Source organism: Pituophis catenifer, unplaced genomic scaffold, assembly GCF_029215685.1.
Source record: "Pituophis catenifer annectens isolate HBS135680 unplaced genomic scaffold, rPitCat1.0.hap2 SCAF_13, whole genome shotgun sequence".
NCBI classification, from domain to species: domain Eukaryota; kingdom Metazoa; phylum Chordata; class Lepidosauria; order Squamata; family Colubridae; genus Pituophis; species Pituophis catenifer.
The window spans coordinates 4,190,066-4,213,651 of record NW_027256893.1 but is presented as its reverse complement, the minus strand read 5'-3'; the positions used below and the strand labels follow the sequence as shown (position 1 = coordinate 4,213,651).

Below are 23,586 nucleotides of genomic sequence, written 5' to 3'. Positions count from 1 at the left end.
AGATTTAAACTTGCAATAATTGCAGGCAGCTGATGTTAATAACAGTGCTTTAGTCTGCTGCGCCACCAGGGCACCAGGAGTGACTGGGAGGGGAGGGTGAGGGGTGGGATCATCCAACAGGGAGCCACATTAGAGGGCCCAAATCTGGCCTGCCGCATGCGGCTCGGGAGCCGCAGGTTGCTGACACCTGCTTTAGGGGGTGTGGAAAGGCCTCTCTCTCTCTCTCTCTCTCTCTGTCTCTGTCTCTCTCAGGCTCAATTTCTGGGTTATGAAGAGAATTCCAAGCTCTGTGAAATGAGTCCTCTGTGTTGTGATGTTTCATAGATCAGTGTTATGTTCCCCATCTGGATCCAAGAATCCAGCTGCTGGCCTTCCTTGCTCATTGATTCTCACAAACTTGCATGCTGGATAGTCGTGGTGCAAAAAAGGGAAGCAAAGCCCATGGGTGCCTTCTTGGAAGGAAATGCTCCATCCCTAGGCATCCAAGTTTTGCTGGATTGGTGCCTGAAGTCCCGGGGAATAAAATGGACAGGCCACTTCCATTTGTTGAAGAATAAAGACCAAATGACTTTTAAAGGGGGCCGGGAGAGGTTGAGAACGCTTCCTTATTGGATTTTGATTTGTTTTATTTTAATTTTAACGTGGCTTTTGCTTGCATTCTGAAGGACTGCATTTACACAAAAGAAGGGCAATTTTGAAATTATGACAGTTGCATAATGTGAAATTGTCACATTATGACAAAATATAGATTAGACAAACTAATGGAAATTAATCAAGGAGAGTTCCAACCTAGAATTAAGGAGAAATTTCCTGACAGTGAGAACAATCAGGGAGCAGTTTGCCTGCAGAAGTTATGAGTGCTCCATCACTGGAGAGTTTCAAGAAGAGATTTGATCTGGATGATATAAGATCTCCTGCTGTGAGCAGGGAGCGGGGTTGGACTAGAAGACCTCCAAGGTCCCTTCCAGCCCAATGATTCTATTTTTGTGTTTCCTGTGTTTCTCTGAAGGGTCAAAATTAAAGAGTTGCTGTTGCTCATTATATTTTTATTTTGGGATCTTCGGTTATTGGTAATATTCATGAACTCTGCAGCAAAAAAGATGGATTCTTTGCTGAGAAAATCCTGGGTCAGAGAGCAGCTCAGTTGTTTTGGGAAAAGAGGAATAATATGTCAAATGCAGCCGTGTCGAAGTGCTGCACGTTTCTGCCTTTGAGCAGAGTCAGCAGTCACGTGGGGACACCGTGGTTCCTGCGTGATGCGCCCATGAATTACTGATGTGAAAAAAGCCCACTGATTTTGGGGAGTGGAGCACATGGCGGGGCTCCAGTGTTCTCCGCAGAGTGAGCCTACTTTTTTTTAGGGAGGAAAATAAAGGAAAGGGTGTAGATAGTAGAGTAGGAAATGTTTGGTGGTCTAACGTCCAGGCTGGAGATGAGGCTGGAGGAGACCCATGGGCTGAGATTCTTGATAGCAATAGCACATGGACTTATATACCGCTTTGCAGTGGTTACAGAGCGGTTTACAGAGTCAGCCTCTTGCCCCCAACAATCTGGGTCCTCATTTTACCCACCTCGGAAGGACGGAAGGCTGAATCAACCTTGAGCCGGTGAGAATCGAACTGCTGGCAGTTGGCAGAATTATCCTGCAGTACTGTATTCTAACTACTGCACACCATGAATGGATGGATGGATGGATGGATGGATAGATGGGAGGGAGGGAGGGAGGAATATCAATAGCATTGATTGATTGATTGATTGATTGATTGATTGATTGATTGATTGATTGATTCGATTTATATACCGCCCTTCTCCAGAGATTCAGGGCGGCTTACAATGCGTTAAGCAATAGCCTTCATACTTTTGTATATACCTGCTTAGTAGGGCTTTTGCCCCCGTCCCCCCCAAGCAGTGTTCTTTTTTATACAAAGTCAGCCTCTTGCCCCCAACAATCTGGGTCCTCCTTTTACCCACCTCGGAAGGATGGAAGGCTGAGTCAACCTTGAGCCTGGTGAGATTTGAACTACCAAATTGCAGTCAGCCAACAATCAGCAGAAGTAGCCTGCAGTACTGCAGTCTAACCACTGTGCCACCGTGGCCCAAAATGTTGGGGTTTAGTCCCTGCCATTGTTGAAGTAACCCGTTGAGTTTCAGAAAGACATGGGGTTTTTTTTTTCCTACTTTTTAGCAAACTGTCATACATACAGGTAGTTCTTGCAGGAAAGGGGAACAGAGGTGGATATTCATAACTGTAATAATACAGTCGTCTTAGACTTACAACCCAGTGGTGAAATGCTACCGGTTCGCATCGGTTCAGGCGAACCAGTAGTAAAAAAAAGCTACCAGTTCATATGAACCAGTACTTCCGATGATCAGCTGTGCCGCGCAATTTATATTCACTAGAAAGCAGGAAATCCTGCTTTCTAGCTAATCTAAATTGCGCGGCCCAGCTGTTCCCTCCCCCGCTGTTCTACTTACCTTCCTAAGCCTCCTTTTTCTGCGCGAAGCACACATTTGGTGCACACTGCTCATGCATGTGCAGTGTGCAGTTGGCATGCATTGCACATGTGCTTTCAGTGTGCTTTTGGCATGTACTGTGCATGCATGCACGCAGCGTGCATTTGGCATGGGCAGCAAACTGGTGGCAATCCGCGGAGGATTTCACCACTGTTACAACCATTTGTTTAGTGACCGTTTAAAGTTATAACGACACTGAAAAAATGGGCTTTCGGACCATTTTTCACACTTAGGGCTGTTGCAGCATCCCTGTAGTCACGTGACTTACATTCAGATGCTTGGCAACTGACTCATATTTATGACGGTTGCAACGTCCTGGGGTCATGATTTGCCTTTGCGACCTTCTGACCAGCATAGTCAATGGGGAAGCCACGTTCACTTAACAACTGTATGGCCAACTTAACAACTGTAGTGATTCACCTAACAACGGTGGCAAGAAAGGTCATAAAAAGGGGCAAAACTCACTTAACAACTGTCTTGCTTAGCAACAGAAATGTTGGGCTCAATTGTGATCGTAAGTCGAGGATTACCTGTATTTGAAAGCGAAGACGAGCTTGAAACCAATGGCAGTGGAGAGAAACTGGAAGTTATGGCAGTTGTTGCTCCCTGGGCTCAAATCATCCCTCTGGGTCCAGGCTAAGCCTAAAGATGGATCTGACACTGGGCTGCAAGACCCGAATGAGCACTAGATGGCAGCAAAGAGACACAGTGAATAACCTTGGCTGCCATCTAATGGCTGTTTAGGATTCCGTAATCCTGGTATATGAAAAAAAATTTTTTTTAAAGTATAGTAGTGGAAATTTAAAAACACAGCTCAGAGAAAGAAGAAAAATCAGAGAAAAAAGATATTAGAAACTAGATTTTGAAACAACATAAAATCAATTCAAATAGAATTTAATTTATGTCACCTTCTAACAATAAAAGGATTAAATCACAATTAGAAAAATCTACAGAAATGTTTAGATAAGCGCTGCATTCAGTTAGTCCTTGGATTACAACCATTCATTTAGCAACTGCCTGAAGTTACAATAACACTGGAAAAAAGTGACTTAAAACCAATCTTCACACTTATGGCCGCCGCTTGCTGGCTGGAGAATTTCTGGGGGTTGAAGTCCACCCAGCTTCAAGTGGCCAAGGCTGGGAAACCTTTGGAGGGTTAACTATGCAATGCTTTGTTTCTTCAAATTGGAAAGGGGAGGGGGGAGATTTGTGATTAGGAAAGCCCCCAATCCCCCACCCCCAGCCTCTGCAGCAAAGTTTCTAGGGCTCTTGTCCTGACCACTCCCCCACACTTCAGGCCTTGGCGGGGACAGGGGGGACGGGACGACAATTCCCTACTGTCTGCAAACCACTCGGGGCACAAAAAGGACTTTGTTGTGGGAGCCGGTGGGAGGATGGAAGGGCCCAAGTGTGCCAGATCTGAAGAGCTGACTGAGGCTGGGAAACCACAGCTCTGTCCTAGCATGCCGAGAATGTGTGGTTGTAAAACTGCCGGGAGGGGGGTGAGAAGGAGAGGGGGGGGCAGAACCGAAAAGATTCCTGCCGTTTTCTGCTCAATGATGCTAGCACGGACCGCCCCTCGCGTTCTGAGTCATGCTTTCTGCTTTTGGGGAAAGGCACATCAGTCTGGCATGCGGAGTGCTCAACCTCTCGTGGAGGGTATAAAAAGCAAGACTTTTGTGCTAGCACACACACACATACACACAAAAGTTTGCGGTGAGTCACTGCTGGGCGGTCTCCGTGTCTGGAAGGAAACCAGCCTAGGACAGTGACTCATGCAGAGGAGTAAGCGGCAACCTCTTTTTGATCTGGCCAGGGTTGTGCCCCCCCCTTCTTTATCTTGAGGGTACCCCCTCCTGAATAGCAGTAATACATAGACTTATCTACCACTTCACAATGCTTTACAGCCCCCTTCTCTAAGCGGTTTACAGAGTCAGCCTCTTGCCTCTCAACAATCTGGGTCCTCATTTGACCAACCTCGGAAGGATGGAAGGCTGGGCCAACCTTGAGTTGGTGAGAATTGAACTCCTGGCAGTGGGCAGAGTCAGCCTGCAATGTTGCATTCTGACCACTGCAAAGGATGGATGGATGGGAAGGAAGGAAGGAATGAGGGAGGGAAGGAAAGGAAGGAAGGAAGGAAGGAAGGAAGGAAGGAAGGAAGGAAGGAAGGAATAGCACTTAGTGCCAAGCCCCGGCTGGGACTCGCCATTGCTGGGGGCTGGAGAGGAGGACGTACCGGTTGTTCGGAGGGGGTTCTGTCTGAGTGGAGGTCTGTCCGGGTGGTCACACGGCCTGGCAGTTCGCAACAACGCACAGAGACCGAGCGCGCGGCGCTCTCCTATGACGTCAGAGAAGCGCCGACATTTCTAACGCCGAACAGCTGATGGGGGTTTGCCGGATGATGCGTGTAGCGCTGACTTTACACCTATGATTTGGCTTGTTCTTTTCTTCTGGCTGTGTTGCTGTAACAACCAAAGAAAAAACGCTGTAAACTTCTCCGTTGTTTGGTTCTATTATTCGCTATCTGGACTGGTTGGGAGACGGGCTGAGACTTAGACTTATATACTGCTTCATAGTGCTTTTAGAGCCCTCTCTAAGTGGTTTACAGAGTCAGCCTCTTGCCTCTCAACAATCTGGGTCCTCATTTTACCCACCTTGGAAGGATGGAAGGCTGAGTCAACTTGAGCCTGGTGAGATTTGAACTGCCAAATTGCTGGCAGGCGGCAGTCAGCAGAAGTCACCTGCAATGCTACATTCTAACCACTACGCTACCACAGCTGAAAATGCCCATCAAATGATGATTGTTAATCACGAGAGAGAGGGAGGAAGCATGTGATATGCAAAGAGTAGAGTCCTCAACTTACAATCACAATTGGGAGCAGAATTTCTGTCGCTAAGCAAAGCGGTGGTTAAGTGAACCATGCCCAATTTTACGACCTGTTTTGCCACAGTGTCTTAAGCACTTCACGGCAGTTGTTAAGCGAATCACACTGTCGTTAAGCTTTGCTTATTGGAAGCTGGTTGGGAAGGTCACAAATGGTGACCCCACATCAGTGGGACAACTGTAACTATTGTAAATACACACCCAGTGGCCAAGTACCTGAATTGTGACGTTGGGAATGCTGTGATTTTCAACCTTGACCATGTTTAAGATGTGTGGAATTCTGGGGGTTGAAGTCCACATATCTGATGATTGTTAAGGTTGTGAAACACTGCTGTAACAGTTGTAAGTGCGAGGACTGGGGGTAAATCGCTTTATTTTCCAGTGCTGTCACAACTTTAAAATAATCACTCAATGGATGGTTGCAAGTCAAGGGCTACCTGCAGTAAGAGATGGAACGTGGGGACAGGTGGGGCATCCAAAGACGCTTGGTGAACACCTGGGCACTACGGGCCCCATGTTGCGGTTCCTTGGGTTGTGTTGCCACCCTTTAACAGATTAAAAGAGTTGGAAGGGACCTTGTAGGTCATCTAGACCAAACCCCACCCAAGCAGGAGACCCTACACCATTTCTGACAGAAGGCAGTCCAGTCTCTTCTTGAAAGCCTCCAGGGATGAAGCTCCCACAACTTCTGAAGGCAACTTCTGTTCCATCGGTTGATTGTTCTCACTGTCAGAAAATTTCTCCTTATTTCTAGGTTGAATCTCTCCTTGTTCAGTTTCCATCCATTATTCCTTGTCTGGCCTTCAAAGGTGCCTTGGAAAATAGCTTGTCCCCCTCCTCTCTGTGGCAGCCCCCCAAATATAGGAAGACTGATATCCTGTCTCCCCTGGTCCTTCTCTTCACTAGACTAGCCAGGCCCAGTTCCTGCAATGGTTCATCATATGTTTTAGCCTCCAGTCCCCTAATCATCTTTGTTGCTCTTCTCTGCACTCTTTCTAGAGTCTCAATGTTTTTTTTATAGTGTGGTGACCAAAACTGGATGCAGTATTGTAGGTGTGGCCTTACTAAGGCTTTATAGAATGGTATGAGTACCTCCCTTGATCTTGATTGTATCCCTCTGTTGATGCAATTTACGATTGCGTTGGCTTTTTTGGCTGCCGCTGCACACTGCTGGCTCATAATTTAGCTGGTTGTCCACTAAGACTCCAAGATCCCTCTCACAGTTCGGCCTGGTTTCACCCAGTCTGTATGTGTCCTTTTGGTTTTTCTTGCCTAAGTGCAAGACTTCACTTTTAACTCTTCGTTTTCCCTTGCGGTGGAGCGATTGGGAGCCAACGTGTGCAGCTACTGGCGTGACATCCTGTTTTCCTGTGCAGGGAGGACTTTCCATGGCTGGCTTTGTTTGCAATGGCGTCAGCCTCCACGCCAAGACAATAAGCTCAGTGTCAGCGGTTGCAGGAATATTATTCCCTTATTACATTGGGATCCCACCTGAAGTTGGCAGGTTTTGCATCATAAAAGCAGCTCGTTTGACCCGCTGTTAATAGCAGGGTGGAATGTATGCCGGGTCCATCGGAGCAGAAAATTAATTTTCACCCGGGCTCTGTGGTTGGAGAGAGCGTTTGCGTCTCATCTCTATTAGCTTTTTCGCAACCAGGAGCTCTTTGGAGGCAGCCTGCTTCGGAGCTGCTAATTGTGCTGAATCCTTCAAAACAACCGAGGGAGAATCCACTCCAGGGGTGGGCTGCCTTTGCATCGTAGGCTTAAGCAAAGGACCGAATTATAACCCCTTTTTTCTGGGCGGGCGCAGTGCAATGACCCCTAAAAGACCCCGTGCACAGTGGTTGCGGCATTGGCTTAGCATTTGGTGTAAACTCAGCCACTTGGAGTAAATTGCCCCCAAAGTCCAGCAGGACCTAAAAGTAAATATATTTAGGATTCAGCGGCTTGCCTCCGTGTATGATTTGGTGCTCTGTGGTAATGTTTGGTGCAGATTAGTAGATTGTCTTCACAAATGGGCCACTTCCCCTAATCCATTGTTTTCTGTGGCCTGGGAATTAACACTCAGTTCATCCAGAAGGAATCAAGCTGGGGTTCAATTAGGAGGAAAAATCTTAATTAGGAGGAAAATTCTTTTTTTTTTTATTTAAAAAGTTTTAACAATCATTACACCAATTTTCCCCCAGTAGTAGTAATTTGTTACTACTGGTTCTGTGGGTGTGGCTTGGTGGGGGGGGGTAATGTGACTGGGTGAGCGTGGCCAATTTTTTTTTTTAACTTTTAAAACCATTTTTTCTGCAACCACTTCGGCGAAGAGGTTGTAAAAAAATGCTTTCAAGAGGCTCTGACGATCCCAGCTGAGTTGCCTGATCATCAGAGGCTTTTTTTGTTCTAAATGCCTCTGACGATCCAAGCTTGGTTGCCTGATTGGCAGAGGCTTTTAAAAAGCCTCTGCCAATCAGGCAACGTAGCTTGGATCGTCAGAGGCATTTAGAACAAAAAAAGCCTCTGATGATTGCTCGGCTCAGCTGGGCATGGGGGGGGCAGGGATTTTTGCTACCGGTTCTCCCAACCGCCCACCTCCATCGCTACTGGATCGGGCGATCCGGTCCGAACCGGGAGCATTTCACCCCTGCCAGAATCCCTAAGGCAGCATGGCTGGTTCAAGAATTTCTGGGAGTTGAAGTCTACCAGTTGTAAAGTTTCCGTCATTGCCCTGTTCAAGACGGACCCTTCCCCCTGTGTACCCCCACCCCCAAAGGCTTTCTCGCTTTGCCCCTTTGCTCTGGAGAATTTACACCCCCCCCACACAGACAAGCATGCCTCTGTGTCAAAAGTCTCCCCAAAGAAGGAGGGAGATTTAGGAGCCGACAACCCAACAGGAAATTCAGATCCTGTTGCAATGGATTTTATGCAAGTGACTCACTTCGCTTTCGTAGCATCCCCTCCCCCCACCCCTCGGCGACTTAAAGAGCCTTTGCGTGAGTGGCTGGCGAGGGCAGTGTTGTAATCGGATTCCTATCTGAGAACATGGGCTGTTTTGTCTTGCGCGCACAGGCATTTATTTGCTTGTTCCTTAAGCCACATTAATTATCATGCCATTCCGGGGGCTGGAGGAAAGGTTGTCCATGCACTCTGCACTTTGGGAGAAAACCGAAGCAGAGGTTGTACAGAGCGTTACAGCTAGTCCTCGGCTTATGACCACAATCGAACCTGGAACTTCGGTTTGCGAAGCGAGACCGTTGTTAAGTGGGTTTTGCCCCGTTTTATGACCTTCCTTGCCACAATGGTTAAGTGAATCACTGCGCTTGTTAAGTTAGTAACGCAATTTTTAAGTGAATCTGGCTTCCCTTGTGGCTTTGATTGTCAGAAAGGAACCACCTGACTCCAGGACACGGAAACCGTCATAAATATGAACCAATCGCCAAGCTTCCAGATTTTGATCACTGACCCTAAGGATACTGCAATGGTCGTAAGTGTGAAAAATGGTTATAAGTCACTATTTTCGGTGCCGTTGTAACTTTGAACAGTCACTAAACGAATGGTCGTAAGTCTAGGACTACTGTGTTATTATTTCAATTATGAATTTCCACCTCTGTTCCCCTTTTCCTGCAATGGGGCACTTGGGGGTCCTTCAGCATCAGAGATTGGCAGCTATGGCACCTTTACGGTCTGTGGACTTCAACTTCCAGAATTCCTGGGTCGGCAACTATGACAACTTTACATCCGGTGGGCTTCAACTCCCAGAATTCCTGATCCAATATGGCTGGCCCAGCAATTCTGGGAATTGAAGTCCACGGGGCTTAAAGGTGCCATAGTGGCCCAACCCTGCTTGCTGTCATGGTTGGTTGGTTGCAATTTATGGGAGCCTGTTTAATTGTGCATCACCCCAACATATCCCCCCCCCACCCAGTGGTGAAATTTAAAATTTGTTACTACCGGTTCTGTGGGCGTGGCTTGGTGGTGGGGGGTTTAATATGACTGAGTGGGCGTGCTCAACTTTTTTTTTTTTTTTTTTTACTTTTAAAACCATTTTTTCTCCAACCTCTTCGGCTGAAGAGGTTGTTAAAAAAATGCTTTTAAAGCCTCCAACGATCCCAGCTGACTTGCTTGATCCGCAGAAGCTTTTTTTTTACTTTTAAAAGCATTTTTTCGGCCAAAGAGGTTGTAGAAAAAATGCTTTTAAAAGTAAAAAAAAAAAAAGCCTCTGATGATCGCGCGGCTCAGCTGGGCAATGGGGCGGGGGCAGGGATTTTTGCTACCGGTTCTCCAAACCACCCGCCTCCATCAAGCGATCCGGTCCGAACCGGAAGCATTTCACCCCTGCCCCCACTCCTCCAGCAAAATGCTCAAAACAAACATGTCATGTTCTGTGATGGGAGAAGGAAAAGAGGAAAGACTGTAATGTAGCAGCCGTTGGAATGGAGGCCCTGACCGTAAATCAGAGATAGGAAACGATGGCCCTTTTGTGACTTGTGGACTTCAGCTCCCAGAATTCTTGAGCCAGCATCAGGAATTCTGGGAATTGAAGTCCACAAATCATAAAAGGGCCATCCTTCCCCCCATCCCTGCCATAAATCCAGAGAAACTCTTCACAGACACAGCCGACTGCATTTTTAATTAGCATCTCAACTCTGGAGGAACCCAGGCAGAACTGGAAAGGGCCTGTGGAAAGGAAGGGAAGGGAGGAGACCTTGAATTGCTGGAGCCGTTGCCTGGGTGAAAGGAGTTGAAAACTTCTTTTAAGCACAAAATGACCAGGTAACATTCAGATGCGGCTCTAGCAGAAGTGGGTTTCAGTAGGTTCTGACCAGTTCTGGAGAACCTGTAGCAGAGATTTTGAGTAGTTCGGAGAACCGGTAGTAAAAATTCTGACTGGCCCCAACCCCATCTATTCTCTGCCTCCTGAGTCCCAGCTGATCGGGAGGAAATGGGGATTTTGCAGTATCCTTCCCCTGGAGTGGGGTGGGAATGGAGATTTTACAGTATCCTTCCCCTGCCATACCCACCAAGACACTCCCACAGAACCGGTAGTAAAAAAATTTGAAATCCACCACTGGGCTCTAGAGCCAAGGAAATAAGAATCTAGAACAGGATTTTTTGAGTCTTGGTGATTTGTGGACTTCAACTCCCAGAATTCCCCAACCAGCATGCCCTGGCGAAAGGGAATTTGTCCAGAAATTCTCTTTTTGCCAGGGCATGCTGGTTGGGGAATTCTGGGAGTTGAAGTCCACCAAGGGTAGAAGTGTGATAGGGAGGGAGTCAACTGCCTTGGTCATCTGCCAAAACTCTCTCCTGTTTCCGAACAGAAGATTTGATCCATCTTTTTCTCTCTCTCTCTCTCTCTCTCTCTCTTCGCACATTCCTGGAATTCTCCTTTGAAACACGAGAAGCCTCTTTGGAAATTCGAGTTAGAAATTGTGTCCTCCCTGCGTCCAAAGCAAAAAAGCTGTCCGGCTGGGCATATCTCTGCCTTATTTTCTTGCATTCCTCTTTTGGAAAATATTTTTTTTTTCTTCCAAGTACATCTTGATCTGTTCTTGTAGTCTAAACAAGATGCAAAAGGCGCACAGGTCTGTCCCTGGCTAAGACAGAGCGCTTCATGCAACCATACGGGGTATTGTTTATTTAAATTATTTATTTATGTATTTATTAGCTCGATTTATATATGCCACCCTTCTCCGGAGGCTCAGGGCGGCTTACAATGCGTTAAGCAATAGCCTTCATACTTTTGTATATACCTGCTTAGAAGGGCTTTTTGGGCCCCCCAAGCGGTGTTCTTTTTTATACAAAGTCAGTTTATTGCCCCCTCAATCCGGGTCCTCATTTTACCTACCTTGGAAGGATGGAAGGCTGAGTCAACCTTGAGCCTGGTGAGATTCGAACTTGCAGTAATTGCAGGTAGCTGGCAGTTAAGTATTACTTTAACAGCAGCAGTTTAGTCCACTGCGCCACCAAGGTTCTTATTAAATTCATAAATTAGCAGTGCATTTAAAAAGGGAGAGAATATCCCTTCCCTAAGAAGCTAAATAAACAAACAAGTTGCTAACTCTGTAACTTTTAATGAGTAACAAATAGGATACTTACAGCAGGGGCCTTGTATCGCAGGAGATAAATACTTAGCACTGTGTCTTTTGTGATAATTTGTTAACTTGCATGGTACCATTGTCTTAAGGAACCGATAGTTCTGCGAACAAGTCAGGGTTTGTTTCTTTCTGTTACGATTTGGCCATTCTTTTGGGGATTAAGAAACGATGGTGACGTTGAGCTTCACTCTTGCTGATACTTGTCCGTGCTTTTGTAGTTTTACTCAGTGACAACGTGCTGAATTCCTAAACCCTCAGCTGACTTTATAAGTAAACAACCAGGGTGTGTGGAGTAGATTCAAAAGGTCATGCAGGGAGACCTCGATTTAGGACTACAATTGGGACCAGAATGTCTGTTGATAAGCAAGGCAGTTGTTAAGTGAATCCTGTCTCAGTTTTACAACCTTTTTTTTTGCCACAGTTGTGGGAAGGTTGCAAAAGGTGATCACACGACCTCAGGTAGCTGCAATCTGTGGAAACGTTTTGGGGAAGAGGGGCATGCATGGCTGTCTTTTCACCACTCTTTGATGGGTTGCTACACCAATTGGTTATTACACCCCTCCGGAGTGGTGGCCTCAGGAACTCCCAAGATGAGTGGACTTCAACTCCCAGAATTCCCCAGCCATATTCAAATTCAGAATAGAGTTGGAAGCAGGGGTGAAATGCTCCCGGTTCGGACCGGATTGCCTGATCCGTTAGCGTTAGCGGCCGGTGGTTCGGAGAACCAGTAGCAAAAATCCTTGCTCCCCCCCCACATGCCCAGCTGAGCCACGCGATCGTCAGAGGTTTTTTGTTTTTTGTTTTACTTTTAAAAGCGTTTTTCTACAACCTCTTCGGCCAAAAAAATGCTTTTAAAAGTAAAAAAAAAAAAAAAGCCTCTGATGATCACGCGGCTCAGCTGGGATCATCAAAGGCTTTTAAAAGAAAAAAACCCTTTTTTTCTTTTAAATGCCTCTGACGATCCCAGCTGAGTTTCCTGATCGTTAGAGGCATTTAAAAGAAAAAAAAGCCTCTGAGATCAGGCAACTCAGCTGGGATCGTCAGAGCCTTTTGAAAGCATTTTTTTACAACCTCTTCAGCCGAAGAGATGGTAGAAAAAATGGTTTTAAAAGTTTTTTAAAAATGGCCACACCCACCCAGTCACATTACCCACCACCACCACCAAGCCACACCCACAGAACCGGTAGTAACAAATTTTAGATTTCACCACTGACTGGAAGGGACCTTGGAGGAGACCCTATACCTGTGATGGGGAACCTATGGCACACGTGCCAGAGGTGGCACACAGAGTCTTCTGTGTGGGTTTGCGCGATGACCAACTGTGCGGCTCGCATGCGCGCAGCACAACCCGGAAGAGCAGCTGGCCCCCGTGGATATGCGCACCGGCCAGCTGCTCTCTTCCAGATTCCAGCGCTGTGGCACACGCGTGTGCACATGCGCCACACACCCACGCTCCAGTTTCACCATAGGTTAGCCATCACTGCCTTATACCATTTCAGACAAGTGACTGTCCAGTCTCATCTTTAAAAACCTCCAGTGATGAAGCACCCACAATGTCTGAAGGCCAGCTGTTCCACTGATTAATTGTCCTCACTTTTAGGAAGTTTCTCCTCAATTCCAGGTTGCTTCTAGCATAAGAGCCATGGTGGCGCAGTGGTTAGAGTGCAGTACTGCAGGCTACTTCTGCTGATTACCAGCTGCCTGCAGTTTGGCAGTTCAAATCTCACCGGCTCAAGGTTGACTCAGCCTTCCATCCTTCCGAGGTGGGTAAAATGAAGACCCAGATTGTTGGGGGCAATAGGCTAACTCCGTAAACCGCTTAGAGAGTGCTGGAAAGCACTGTAAAGCGGTATATAAGCCTAAATGCTATTGCTATAATTTAGAGCAGGGGTCTCCAACCTTGGCAACTTTAAGACTTGCAGACTTCAACTCCCAGAGTTTCTCAGCCAGCTTTGCTTAGATTTGCTTTGCAAATCTAAGATATTTATGCACACAGTCAGGCCCCTAGATCTGAATAGTTCAGCCATGAAGTCTTCCTCTTCCTCTACTCCTGCTAACGTTGAAGGCCTCTGCCTTTCCATCTTCCTTTCTCACTGGGAAATCGTATGCAACACTTTAGCTTTTCATCTCTGTTCATTTTCAACCATGGGGTTCTTCTTGCTACAGTCGGGACATGCTTTGCATTCTTGAAAGCCAGCATCAGATATGTAGGAACCTTGAGATTGTCTTTTGGCTGAGCATCCTGAAGCCCATGTGTGGAGTAAGCTCAGAGGGGGAAAGGAGGGGTCTCCTAGTCCAATTTCCTGCTCAAGCAGGAGACCCCACACCAGAGGTCTTCAAACTTGGCAGCTTTAAGACTTGTGGACTTCAACTCTCAGAATTCTCCAGCCAGCTGCTGGCTGGAGAATTCTGGGAGTTGAAGTCCACAAGTCTTAAAGCTGCCAAGTTTGAGGACTTCTGCCTTACACCATTTCAGATACATGACTGTCCAGTCTCTTCTTAAAAACCTCCAGTGATGGAGCATCCCACGATTTCTGAAGGCAAAGCTGTTCCACTGGTTAATTGTCCTCACTGTTAGGGTTTCCTTTAAGATGGGTGGACTTCAACTGCCAGAATTTCTCCAGCCAGAAGGGGACCAACTCTCAAAATTCTCTAGCCAGCAGATGGACCAACTCCCAGGATCCCATGCTGGCTAAGGGATGCTGGGAGTTGAAGTCCATCCAACTTAACGTTGCTGAGGTTGAGGAACATTGTCCATGGAGATTCTCAGTCATCCAGATGACGGCTGTCCCAAAAGTGGTTTTTCAAAAGGTAACTGGGCTTTGTTTTTCCTTGAAGACGTTTCGCTTCTCATCCAATTCTGAAGAAGCTTCTTGGGTGAGAAGCAAAATGTCTTCAAGGAAAAATAAAGTCCAGTTGCCTTTTGAAAAAGCACTTTTGGGTTGAGAAATATTGTTTTAGGCTGCTGGCCGAAAGGGCTGGAGATGAGGAAAGCAAATGTTTTTTTTTTCCTGATACTTGGAGGGACCAGATCAGTGAGGATCTGGGTTACCTTTGCTGTCCTGGTGCCCTCCATGGGGCTACAATTGGCATTTGGTCCTATGCTAAAGGTTGACCTGCAGCCTCTTGGCATTGGACATAGGAAACCCGGTCTATATGGGGCTACCCTTGAAGAGTGTTCAGAGACTACAGTTGGTTCAGAACGCAGCCGCGTGAGCTATCGTGGGTGCACCTAGGTACACCCACATTACACCAATTCTCCGCGAGCTGCACTGGCTCCCTATTGGTCTCCGGTCACAATTCAAGGTGTTGGTTATTACCTTTAAAGCCCTACATGGCTCAGGGCCAGGCTATCTTCGAGACCGCCTTCTGCCGCATAGCTCCCAGCGACCGGTAAGATCCCACAGAGTCGGTCTCCTCAGGGTCCCGTCAGCTAAACAATGCCGGCTGGTGGGCCCGCGGGGGAGGGCCTTCTGTGTGGCTGCCCCAGCTCTCTGGAACCAGTTACCTCCTGAGGTCCAGACCATCCCCACCCTATTGGCCTTCCGAAAAGCGGTGAAGACCTGGCTTTTCCGGCAGGCCTGGGGCCGTTGATCTCGCTCTTGTGATCTGGTGAGATCCGGCCATGAATGAGTTTTAATGTTTTTAATGTTTTTAATTCTTTAAATGTTTTTATAATGATTTTAAATGCATTGTGAGCCGCCCTGAGTCTTCGGAGAGGGGCGGCATACAAATTGAATGAATAAATAAATAAATAAACCCCCACAATCTTTTTTGCCTGAGTTGTGATGCTAAAGTTGGCCTTGCAGTCCCAGTGCATAAACTGCCTTCGTACTTCGATCTTCGGAGTTTTCTCCAGAACATTTTCTTCTGGCCAAACACTGTAAACAAAGTGCTCTTGTTGGGGAAAATGTATCCCTGGTCTCCTGAGAGGAAACATGGCACAAAAAGAAGGACGCCGAACCGGCAGATCTATCATCTGGAGCAGGGAAGTGCTGGGGATGGAGCCATTCTCTGAAACTTGCCAGGAGGCCCCTGGCTAAAGAATGGAGTGGGATGAGGATGGGATGGAGATGGAGATGGAGATGGAGATGGAGATGGGATGTGGGAGTGGGAGTGGGAGTGGGAGTGGAGAGTGGAGTGGGGTGGAATGGAATGGAATGGAATTCTTTATTGGCCAAGTGTGATTGGACACGCAAGGAGTTTGTCTCCGGGGCATAAGCTCTCAGTGTATATACAAACAAGTGATAAATCATGATCATAACCATAATGCAAATCATAAATCATAAATTTGGCAGTTCGAATCTCAAGGTTGACTCAGCCTTCCATCCTTCCGAGGTGGGTAAAATGAGGACCCAGATTGTTGGGGGACAATAGGCTAACCCTGTAAACCGCTTAGAGAGGGCTGTAAAGCACTGTGAAGCGGTATATTGATATTTACGCTTCCTTTTATTATTGTATGTTTTTTAACCTGTGTGCGCCGCCCTGAGTCCTTAGGGAGAAGGGCGGCATATAAATTTTTATAAATAAATAAATAAATAAATAAATGCTATTGCTATAAGATACAAACAACAAAGTTATAGTCCTAAAATGCTAAAGGATTAGGAAAGATGAGAAGGATAATAGTAACAGCCTGGATAGCTCAACAGACAGAGCACTGTAATTTAACACCAGCTGTCTGCAATTAAAGTAAGATCGAATCTTGCCAGGCTCAAGGTTGACTCAGCCTTCCATCCTTTCTAAGGTAGGTAAATTGAGGACCCAGTTTGTGGGGGCAATAAGCTGACTTTGTATAAATATACAAAAGTATGAAGGCTATTGCTTAACGCACTGTAAGCTGCCCTGAGTCTCCGGAGAAGGGCGGCATATAAATCAAATTTAAAACAAAAAACAGCCCTGCTACGTGGTTTGACATCCTCGGGCATAAGACCGTGTTGTGGGAATTAGTTATTTAGCAGTGGGATGGCATGGTGGTGGTGGGGAAACCTGTCCTTGTGTTTAAATCTTGGCATTAAATCTTGATTTCTCCATGGAGCAACCAATGTTTCTCTGGTCTCTAGCAAAAACCTGCTTCTTCCCTGACTGATAATGGTTAGGATTTGCAAATCTTGTTTTGTGTTCTGGTAGCCAAATCAGGAAGTGGAATCCTTGCCAAAAGGTTGAGTCTTGTTCAAGATTTGGCCTGGTCCTGTGACCGGGAGCCACTGAGGCCCCACAACCTTTCATAAAAGGTGGAAGGGCCGATCCAGAGGCATGGAAGTCTCCCCTCCCTCCCTCCCTCCCTCCCCACTTCCTTCCTTGAGAGATGTTTGCCCTGGGAAGCGAGCTTTCCATCGTAACCTCTTCTGCCGGAGGCACAAAGGGAAATCTGTGATTGAGTCATGGCTCTGGCACTTCCTGCCTGGGAAAAGGACAAGGAGTGGGGGGGAAAGAGACACCCACTCCTCAACCACAGGAGGGCCCGGGACAAGATCAGCTGCCCTCTTGCCCCCCCCCCCAACGGCCGACCACCCATTTTGCCCGTGGATGGTTCATCTATAGCAGTGTTTCTCAATCTTGGAAGCTTGAAGATGGGTGGACTTCAACTCCCAGAATCCCCCAGCCAGCACTGCTGGCTGGTGGATTCTGGGAGTTGAAGTCCACCCATCTTCAAGCTTCCAAGGTTGAGAAACACTGATCTATAGCATATTATGCATGTACTTTTGCACTTTAAAAACAAAAAACAAAAAAAGGCGCCTTGGTAGTACAGTGGTCTAAAGCACCCTGTTATTAAGACCAGCTGCCAGCAATTACTGCAGGTTCGAATCTCGCCAGGCTCAAGGTTGACTCAGCCTTCCATCCTTTCTAAGATAGGTAAATTGAGGACCCAGTTGTGGGGGCAATAAGCTGACTTTGTATAAATATACAAAAGGATGAAGGCTATTGCTTAGCGCATTGTAAGCCGCCCTGAGTCTCCAGAGAAGGGCGGCATATAAATCAAATTAAAAAAAAAAATAAAAAAAAAATACCCCAAAGGCTGCCTTTGCACAATCAGCCAGCCCGGTAATTGGAGAAGCCGAAATTATTCGCAAGGAAAACGAACTGTGGATAAGTTATTTTCACAGTAACATGGGCTTACGAAACTGACATATAAACCCTAAAAAAAAAAAGCCGAATTTGCATGACTAACAAAGCCCTTAAGGAGCGCCCCCCCCGCCCCCCGAGTCTGTCCAGGACTTTGTTTAGTCCGAAGGAAAAGAAGGACCGTTTTCGGGGTTTTTTTTTTCTAAGAATTAAAAACCAAAGATTGTCTTGGTGCTTTTGTGGGATTTCCAAGGGTTTTCAATTGATTTCTTTTATTTATTTTAAAAAGGGACATGACATAGCTTTCCGCTTTAGGGAGATTTTTGTTTTCCCAGAGAATGGATGAGGGAAAAAAAAACAAATTGGGAGGGAGGAAGGAAGTTGAAGTAAGCTATGAACTTGCTTTGGGCAGAGCCTGGATTTATACTTGAAACCGAAAGCAGGGGAAAAAAAACAAACCCACAGTCCTGATTATTCCCATGCAGTGAATTGTCCGCAGGACTGGATAAATTTCATAATATTTGAAAAAAAGGAAACAAAAAAAAGAAAGCTATTTTATGTTCTGTCCCTGTCTCACACACGCACACAAACAGATAGTCAGGGGTTAAATAAAACTGGCAGACAACAAATTCTTTCGATAAGAGGATTGGCAGCAACCCAGTAGCTGCTTGCCAAGAACTTTACCCATAAAGGGAGGGGTTGTTCCTCCAACAGATAAAGCCAAACAAGATACACACAATTCAAGAATTGTCAAGTCCAGTCCGTATTAAATCCAAGGCAGATATCGTCGTTGCAAAGATACAATGTGACTCGCTAGTAGTTAGTTTTGTCCGTCACAGAGTCTGAATGGCCACCTCACCCCCTTATATCCCCTGTGGGGTGTGGTCCAGTGACTCAGCTTAATCTCTGGCACACCTCCTTTTCTGCTGCGTGCGCTTGTCTCTCCAACACTGGCGTGGATCCAGCCAAGACTTATCTCCATCACTGTCCGACTGTGAGGAGATACCTGGCTCCTGGCCAATCTCTTCTCCCTCGGGAGACACCTGAGGCATTGCCAGAGAGGAGGGTCCTGGAGAGGGAGATCTGGCCAACTCCTCCCCTTCATGTTCGGAGCCTTCTCCCTCCGATAAGTCGGCCTCGGGGGTCAGAGTCACAACATTTTACTTGGAAGAGGGGCAATACGCTAGCGACCTCCTATGTATTTCCTTGCCTTTCTAGTCGGTCTCATGGGCTTCCTTGAGGGCTGCTGGTGTGACACGAGGTACAGGCAGTCCTCTGCTTATGATAGTTGCTTAGTGACCGTTCGAAGTTATGACAGACTCTGAAAATGGGGTTTACAACCCAGATTCAAACTTCCAATGTCCTCACAATCCCGTAGTCACGTGACCACGTTCTAGGTCCGTGATGGCGAACCTATAGCATCTCTGTGGGCATGCGAGTATTGCCCCAGTTCAGCTCCGCCACGCATGCACACTTGCCTCCCGCCGGCCAGCTGATCTTCGGGTCTCTGCTGCATATGCGTGGGGGGTGTGGTGTGTGCAGGGGGGCTGGGCATATGTGTGTGGGCCACATGTGCATGCGTGGGGGTCAGGGGGCATGTGAGGTGGCCGCACGCGCATTGCATTTTGGGGGTTCGGGCGCACGCACGCTTTGGGCACACGGTCCGGAAAAGGTTAGCCATCACTACTCTTAGGGTTAGGGTTAGTAGTGTTTGCTTAGTTGATTTGGACTTACTTCAGTGTGCAAAACACAATTTAGAGTAGAGTAGAGTAGTGAAAATAGGATAGGATAGGATAGGATAGGATAGGATAGGATAGGATAGGATAGGATAGGATAGGATAGGGATGGGATGGGATGGGATGGGATGGGATGGGATGGGATGGGATGGGATGGGATAGAAAGGAAAGGAAAGGAAAGGAAAGAGAGAAGAGAAGAGAAGAGAAGAGAAGAGAAGAGAAGAGAAGAGAAGGGAAGATGGAATGGAATGGAATGGAATGGAATGGAATAGAATAGAATAGAATAGAAGAAAAGAAAAGAAAAGAAAAGAAAAGAAAAGAAAAGAAAAGAAAAAAAGAAAAGAAAAGAAAAGAAAAGAAAAGAAAAGAAAAGAAAAGAAAAGAAAAGAAAAGAAAAGAAAAAAGAAAGGAATGGAATGGAATGGAATGGAATAGCATAGCATAGCATAGCATAGCATAGAAGCTGGAAGGGACCTTGGAGGTCTTCTAGTCCAGCTCCCTGCTCAAGCAGGAGAACCTAGACCATCTCAGACAAGTGGTTGTCCAGTTTCCTCTTCTAATTAGTTAAGCTTTGGGGTTTGGTATGTTGTTGAACTCGGCTGCAGGGACTTGCTCAAGAACCCATCGTTCGTATGCTTCTTGCTCGTGGGGTCGGTTGCTCTGTGGCCAACCCTGCTTAACCCTCGTGGTCTGCCAATGGCGGTGTAGGTCGTGTGTGGGGGGCCCGCTCAACAGACTGGGCTGCTTTGAATGAATAGCTGGCCTGACGTGAGCCCCCTTCGCCTCTCTTGCAGAACGTGCTGGCCAAGGCCCTCTACGACAACGTGGCCGAGTCCCCGGACGAGCTCTCCTTCCGGAAGGGGGACATCATGACGGTGCTGGAACGCAACACGCAAGGCCTGGACGGCTGGTGGCTCTGCTCCTTGCACGGCCGGCAGGGCATCGTGCCAGGCAACCGCCTCAAGATCCTGGTGGGGATGTACGACAAGAAGCAGCTCCCGGGGCCCCACCAAGGGCCCCCCCAGCCTTCGCTGCCCCAGCCCGCAGGACAAACCCCACTGGTCTTTTCCCAGCAAGGGGGCTACACCCCGCTCTCCCCTGCTTCTCAATACACCCCCATGCACCCCTCCTACCTTCCCCAAGAGGACAACGTCTATTTGGTGCCAGCGCCCAACAAGACCCCAGGGGCCCCGGGGCCCTTCCAGTCTCCTGCCGGCAAGCAGATTACCGCCTACCCCAAACAAAGTCCTTCTCAAGCGCAAGATGTTTATCAGGTGCCAGCCGGGCCGGCCTGCCTATCCCAGGACATTTACCAGGTCCCTCCTTCTCTGGACGGCCACGGCTGGGATCCCCCCAAGGCCCAAGGCAAGGTAAGTGGCCGAGACGGGGTATCCGGGCTCTGCGTCTTTTGGTTTCCACACCAGCCAGTACAAAATAAACCTCAACCGGGGATGATCCAAGGCTGCCTTACATTGTGGGGCTCTTCGGCTGGGGATCATGGGTATCGTCATCCATATCTAGGGGGCGCCTTCTTTGGGAAAGCTGGATTAAGCTGAGGGGGCGACGGGGGTGTAGAAAGAGGAAGAGTCCTCATTCAGTCTGAAAAATGCCATCCTGGCTGCTCCTCCCGCATCATTGTACGTAAAGCCTTTGCACCCCATACAGAGCGTCCTCGACTTACGATAGTGGCTCTTCGAAGTTCCGATGGACCTACCTGGGGGCTACTTAGGACCCAATTTCAAAGTTTGGTCCTCCCCACAGTTACAGGACCGTACTTTGGGGCACTGCAAAAAGGAATCATACCATCGAATCATACTTTATGACTGATGTGACTTTTTGACCACTACGATTGTAACTCAAGGACGATCTGTGTCAGACTTTCGAGGGAGGCCTGGTCTAGAAACTGACATGGCAGGGAGTCTCTTTCCCCTGCCCCCCCCTCCCTCCCTCCCTCCCTCCCTTTCTCTCTCTCTCTCTCTCTTTTTCCCTCTTTCTCTTTTTCTCTTTTTCTCTTTCTTCTCTCTCCCTCTTTCTCTTTCACTCTCTTTCTTCCTCTTTCTCCTCTCTTCTTCTCTCTTTCTCACTTTCTTTCTCTCCTTCTTTCTTTCACTCTCTCTTTCTTCCTTTCTCCTCTCTCTTCTTCTCTCTTTCTCTCTTTCCTTCTTTCTTCCTTTCTTTCTCTCTCCCTCTCTCTCTCTCTCTTTCTTTTTCTTCCTCTTTCTCCTCTCTCTTTCTTTCTCTCTCCCTCTCTTTCTTCCTCTTTCTACTCTCTCTCGTCTTTTCTCTCCCTCTCTTTCTTTCACTCTTTCTTTCTTTCTCTTTCTCTCTCTCTCTCTTTCTTTCTCTCTCTCTCTCTGCTTTCCCACCTCTCCTTCCTCCTCAGGGCCACAGCTAAGTTTTTCTGTCCTAAAGAGATCCTCCCTCCCTCAGGTTTGCATAGCTTGGTGCGTGTCCGTCCGTCCATGTGAGAACAGTCAAGATGGCAGCTGCGTCCGGGCATGCTACCTGCTAGGTGCTTTGCAGATAGAGCCCCACACATAACAGGGGACAATGTGGGCCCTGCAAATACTGCCTGTCTCCTCCCCTTTCCAATTGGACAGTTAGTCTAACAGAGGGTTTGTATCTTCCTCATTGGCTACTTTGGGGCCGGATCCCCTTGACCGGGCTTCAGTCTGTCTCATTGGCCGGAGGTGGTGACTCCAATAGGATGCTGGTGTGTCTGATGCGACCAGTCAGTGGCCGTCTCGGAGCCGGAGCAAGGGGACTCCAAGGCACGGAGAATCCCAGGAGAGAACGAGGCTGGAGCTGCTACCAGTTTAGGCTGTTTTAAAAGAGAGAGTTTATTTATTTATGTATTGGTTAGATTTATATGCTGCCCTTCTCTGGAGACTCAGGGCGGCTTACAATGTGTTAAGCAATAGCCTTCATACTTTTGTATATACCTGCTTATACTGGCTTTCGCCCCCCCCCCTAAATTTGTATTCTTTTTTATACAAAGTCAGCTTATTGCCCCCACAATCCGGGTCCTCATTTCACCTACCTGGAAAGGATGGAAGGCTGAGTCAACCTTGAGCCTGGTGAGATTCGAACTTGCAGTAATTGCAGGCAGCTGGTGCTACTTAACAGCACTTTAGTCTGCTGCGCGACCAAGAGTTGGGGAAACCACCCTCCCAGCTGTGCTCCCGGGGCTCTTAATGGGCGCCAGGTTGGAGGGCTGCTTGCGCTCTTGGGCACCGCCGGGTTCCATGAAAACCAGCTGCAGCAGGGCCCAGTGGGGCTAGGCAGCTTCCCTCCAGGCTCAGGAGCTTCCAGAAACAGGATTCCAAATGGCTCTTCCTTTCTGCACCAGAAAAGCTGGGCATCCCGTTCAGAGGATTGGAGGGGGGTGGGGTGGGGGAAGGAAGCAGGTGTGGCCCGCCTGGGCCTGCAGGGCAGCGTGCTGGTGGGTGGGCTGCCAGCAGACCCTCCCTCTCTGCTTCAAACAGCTGAAGGAACAGGGGCGGCTTGTGTCCTCCTGGGCAGTTTGGAATTGCAAGGGGGGGTGGGAGCAAGCAGAAGGGGCGGTTCCAGATCTGTGCTCTTTGTGCCCTGCGCACTCCTCTCGCCTGCTGTCCCATCCAGCCGAGCAGTGGCCTGGGACAAAGCCAAGGGCTGGACTTCAGATTTGCAATTTTACTGGGACTTTTGCCCGGGTGAAGCGTTGCAGGAGGCTCCAGAGAGCCATTTCCGGTTCTTTCCTGGGAACGGAAATGACTTCTCCTGGGCCTCCGTCACAGAGGCACCCTGGTCTCCTTTCCTGGGCAGGGCTGTGGTTGGAGGGGGGCCTTCCTGCAAAAGGGGAGGGGGGCGCCAGGAGCCCCTGCACAGCTTCTCGGTTGCCTTTGGCTCCAGCCTTGGGATGCTGCGAAGGGACCTTGTCCCAGCTGCTGCTTGTGTGAATCCAGAGCAGGCAAAACTGGGGCATTGGCACAGAAGCTAGGAATAAACAGAGCAGGTTTGCAGGTGCCGTCTAAGCGGTTTAACCAAGGAAAGGTCGAGTAGATCTGGATCTAGTAACATTCACACGGCAGGCTTGGGGTTTTCTGGGCCAGCAGAGGTGAGCTTTGTGTAGATTGATACAAGGAGCAGACAGAGTCCTCTGAGAGGAGGGAGTCAACCTGTTTTCCGAAGCACCCGAAGGCCAAACAAGGAACAATGGACAAGGAGATATGAACAAGGAGAGATTCAACCTGGAAATAAGGAGAAATTTTCTGACAGTGAGAACAATCAACCAGTGGAACAGAAGTTGCCTTCAGAAGTTGTG

At 47.9% G+C, this 23,586-nt stretch overlaps 1 protein-coding gene across 1 annotated transcript in view; it reads left to right on the top strand.

The window, feature by feature from the left end:
* The window catches only part of BCAR1 (BCAR1 scaffold protein, Cas family member), a 61,776-nt gene that overhangs the window by 15,515 nt on the left and 22,675 nt on the right, over nt 1-23,586 (top strand). Inside the window, exon 2 of the mRNA XM_070952870.1 lies at nt 20,078-20,653. Within this exon, the coding sequence (XP_070808971.1) occupies nt 20,078-20,653 (576 nt within the window). The remainder of the gene's footprint in view (nt 1-20,077; nt 20,654-23,586) is intronic.